Raw genomic sequence first — 4,611 nt, 5'->3', positions numbered from 1 at the left:
TCGGAGGGTCAGTGCTGAGGGAGTTCCGCACTGTCGGAGGGTCAGTGTTGAGGGAGTGCTACACTGTTGAAGGTGCCATCTGTAAGGTGACACTTTAATTCTGAATCCCATCATGTGCCTCAAGTTGAGGTAAAATCCATCGCCCTCAGAGAGAAAGCAGGGTGGTGCCCTAACATCCAGCCGTACTTTACCCTCTTGGGATCAGCACAAAATGCAAGTCATCTGTTTGTGGCTTCTTGTTGTGTATAATTTGACACCGCACTTAGTTATGGTCGCAATTCAAGATGAATCCAGTTAGTGTGTAGCATTTCAGGTGGTGTTACTGTTGCGTGATTGTGTTTTTTATTCATTTGTGGGATATAGGCATCCCTGGCTGGGCCAGCATTTACTTCCATCCCTAATTGCCCTTGAACTGAGTAACTTGCTGGGTCATTTCAGAGGGCAGTTTAGAATTAACCACATCTGTGGTGTAGGCCAGATTGGGTATAGATGGCAGATCTCCATCCAGAAAGAGCCTTACTAAACCAGCTGGGTTTTGACAATAATTAGACTAGCTTTTAATTCCAGATTTTTTTATTTAAAAAAAGGCTTAGATTTCACTAAGAGATAGTAAGAAGTGCTGATGCTGGAGTCAGAGATAATACAGTGTGGAGCTGAAGGAGCACAGCAGGCCAGACAGCAAAGGAGCAGGAAAGTTGACTTTTTGGGTCAGGACCCTTCTCCAGAAATGGGGGAGGGGGAGAGAAGCTCAAAAATAAATAGAGAAAGGAGCAGTGGGGAAGGTAGGTGGGATGGTGATAGGTGAGTGCAGGTAGGCAGTGGTGGGGATTGGTCAGTGAGGTGGGAGGAGCGGATAGGTGGGAGAGAAGATGAACAGGTTGTGTCAGGTCAAGGAGGCAGGGATGAGAGGGAGGGTTGGTCATGGGAGGAGGCCGGGGTTGAAGAGATTTTCCAGTAGGATTCAAACCCTTCCCTCCAGAATATTAAGGACTCTGGATTATTAAATTAGTGACATTTCCCTCCCTGGAGAATGGAGATGTTAATGAGATGGTTAAGTGTAACCTGATACATGCAACAGTCAGATGAAAGGGACTGTGAAGAGCAGATGGTATTGCCTGTGCAAGGGAGAGACAAACAATGAATCCAGGCAGTAGTATTGTGTGCAATAAGATCAATAAAAGGGTTTGTCAGTGTGAGAAATTGATCACTCACAGGTCAAGGGGGAACTGTTAAGGTTGTGAGCCACCAGTGGGGTCAAGGGTGACCACCTCTGCAATGTGCAGAACGCAACCCAGAGCCACAAGCCTCGTGATGACACAAATCACTAATGTTATAAAAAGCATCATGTGAATGTGCTTGATCATTTTGATCAGCTCAGTCAAGCTTCTAATGATCGTAAAATGACAGGGTTGTCATAAAAACCCAGCAGGTTCACGAATCCCTGTCAAGGGAGGCATCGTTTCGCAGTCTAGGATCCACATGACTCCATTCAGTTGTGCATGAGATCATTGGGAATAGGCCACTCAGCCCCTTGAGCCCCTGCTCTGCTGTTCAATCAGATCATGACTGGTCTTCTACCACAGCGCCATTTTCCCATGGTCAACCCCATATCCCTTGATAAAAGGTGCAGAGGAGATTTACCAGGATGTTGCCTGGAATGGAGGGAAGGTCTTACGAGGAAAGGTTGAGAGAGCTAGGGCTTTTCTCTTTAGAGCGACGAAGGATGAGAGGTGACTTGATAGAGGTGTACAAAATGATCAGAGGTATAGATAGAGTGGACAGCCAGAGACTTTTCCTAGGGTGGAGGTAGCTTTTACGAGGGGACATAGTTTTAAAGTGAAAGGAGGTAGATATCGGGGAGACGTCAGAGGTAGGTTCTTTACTCAGAGAGTGGTAGGGGCGTGAATGCATTGCCGGAGAGGGTAGTGGAGTCAGCCTCATTAGGGGCATTTAAGTGGCTATTAGATAGGCATATGGATGATAGTATAAGGTAGGGGTGGAGGTTAGATAGACCTTAGGTTTCGGGTAAAAGTTCGGCACAACATCGTGGGCCGAAGGGCCTGTACTGTGCTGTACTGTTCTATGTTCTATGTTCTATCTTTAACATCCCAAAATCTATTGATCTCTGTTTTAAAGATACCCAATGATTGAGACTCCACAGCAAATCCCCTCACCCCTTCTCCATCCCATTCCATGCAGAGAATTCCAAAGTTTCAACACCCCTACTTTGAGTTTAGAAATTCTTCCTCATCTCAGTCATTTTTAACTTTTTTTAAATTCATTCACGGGATGAGGGCATCACTGACTAGGCTAGTATTTATTGCCCATCCCTAATTGCCCAGAGGGCAGTTAAGAGTCCATCACACTTCCAGGAGTCACATGTAGGTCAGACCAGGTAAGATTGGCAGTTTTCTTCTCTAAAAGGGCATTAATGAACCAGATAGGTATTTTCTGACAATTAGACTCTTATTTCCAGATAATTACTGAATTCAAATTCCACCATCTGCCATGGCAGGATTCGAACCCAGGACCACAGTATGTGGGTCTCTAGATTAAAAACCACTGGGCTATCGATAACCCCGTAGACAGTCATAAATGGCCTACATCTTATTCCTGAAGCTGTGTTCCCTGGTTCTCCCCCACCCCAGCCCAGGGAAACATCCTTTTTATCATCTACCCCCGATGACCTCTGTAAGAATTGTATATGTTTCTATGCGATCAACTCTCTTTTAAATTCTAGACAACAGGGGTCCTAGTTTCTCCAATTTCTTATCGTCGAGTTTGTGGATTGAGCCCTCAACCTCTTCTCAAGAGCCTTTGTGGATAGACAATGAATGCTGGCCTTGCTATGTCATCAAGAGTGAATACACAAAAAGCAGCATCTCCAAAGTCCCATAGGATTGTGGGAGCAATGCACAAATCTTGTGCTGAGTACAGTGCAACTGGTGGGTTAATCCATACAGCTGGCATGAGTCACTCAGTAAAACCACACACACTTTCTCAAAAGCTAATTACAGTAAAGAATGTCTACTCATCAACAGAAACCCATTGTACCTCACCCCTGATCGCAGCAGGCACTACACTACCACTTTCCAATAAGGCTAACTAGACCCTTGGTTGTTTATTCAGTTCCACCTCAAATTCCATTGACTGGAGGTCCTGAGGCCAAATTTACTGTCCAAATTGCTGATTCCAGCTGACATCACTGTGCAGGCTGGATTGGAGCCTGTTACCTTCTGATTTGCCACTTAGAGCCTCAGTGTTGCTGTCCCTTTAACCGATGGAGAGTAACTTACTTGTGATGCCTCCTACAGTCTCAGGGTCACTCAGCGTGTTCTCAGGAGTAACTGCCTTCACTGTCAGGTTATATCTGAGTCCAGGTTCCAGATCTGACACTTGGAACATATTCTGTCCTGGTACAGTGGAGTAGGACTCAATGAAAGATTCAGTTTCATTTGTAACTGTGATGTTATACGTGTATTCGGAGGCTCGTTTATCATCAGGCTCTGTCCAGTTTATTGTCAGTGTCTCTGTTGTCCTGTTCACCACAGAGAGATTGGTGACTGGAGAAGGATCTGTTAACAGAAAGGCAAAGAGAGAGTTAGAGTAAATCTGTCCTATGTCTCCTTGCATTCAAGAAAGTTGGCATTCATGAGGCATCACAGGCTAGGTGCAGCATTTATTGCCTAGAGAACAGTTAATTGTTGTGGATCTGGAGTCAGACCGGTAAGAATGGCAGATTTCCCCTCCCTAAAGGGGCATTAGTGATCCAGCTGTGATTCCTTCTCCCTCCCAACAATTGGCAACAAATCCATCATCATCAGAATCTCAATTCCAGATTTTCACCATCTGTTGTAGCAGGATTTGAACCTGAGCCCCCCAGGGCATTCCCTGGGATTTGGGATTAACAGTCCAGCAATAATACCACTAGGTCACTGCCTCCCCCTACCTACTGATGGTGTTTATTGGTGATCCTACAATCACGGAGTGAAAGGGTTCAAGCAAACATTTTGTGGGAACCATACAGCCCAGAAAAGGCCCTTCTGCCCATTGGGTCTGCGCAGATAGTGCAGATGGAGATCCCAGAAATCTGATACAAAGTTCTCTATGTTTTGGTTAAGAGCAGCGCATTGTCTATCTCACAGGACTTTGGCAATATCATACAAAAGTGCAAGCTGCCAAGTGAGGCTTTAAACTGAGGACCCTACAAATCTAGAAAATAGACCCTGTGGCACTTCTCAAGGGGGAGTTCTGCTGGTATCTTGGCAAATGTTTCATAGAATAGAATTTATTATCACGTGTACTTTTCCATGAAAAATACAGTTTTACAAGTTGCCCTACCACGGCACCTACATCAATGACAGAATTCATACATAATAATAAAAGAAAAATAAAATAAAGTTAAAGTTTGTCAGAGTGTAGTTAACAGCTCCTGAGCTCAGGGAAAGCTGATTTAGGAATGATGGAATACACGGAAATCGGAGCCAGCACGAGACCACCATTTCAGGACGGGAACACCATGCCAGGCTGCTGGAAGCTGATGCTGAAGAAGATCTCCACACCAGGAGACCTCCATGTTGGAGCAAGACCTCCACATGGAGAGACCTCCAT

The 4,611-nt window shown here is 45.1% G+C and overlaps 1 protein-coding gene across 7 annotated transcripts in view; it reads right to left on the bottom strand.

The window, feature by feature from the left end:
• LOC109924826 (receptor-type tyrosine-protein phosphatase H-like) overlaps positions 1-4,611 on the bottom strand; it is an 86,520-nt gene that overhangs the window by 33,108 nt on the left and 48,801 nt on the right. For all 7 annotated transcript variants that reach the window (XM_048617689.1, XM_048617690.1, XM_048617691.1 and 4 more), the window contains one exon: positions 3,297-3,575. In XM_048617689.1, the coding sequence (XP_048473646.1) occupies positions 3,297-3,575 (279 nt within the window). The remainder of the gene's footprint in view (positions 1-3,296; positions 3,576-4,611) is intronic.

The sequence above is a fragment of the Rhincodon typus genome, chromosome 37 (genome assembly GCF_021869965.1).
Source record: "Rhincodon typus isolate 14 chromosome 37, sRhiTyp1.1, whole genome shotgun sequence".
Lineage (NCBI taxonomy): Eukaryota > Metazoa > Chordata > Chondrichthyes > Orectolobiformes > Rhincodontidae > Rhincodon > Rhincodon typus.
The sequence above is the reverse complement of the archived record's forward strand: the minus strand, read 5'-3'. Positions and strand labels throughout refer to the sequence as shown.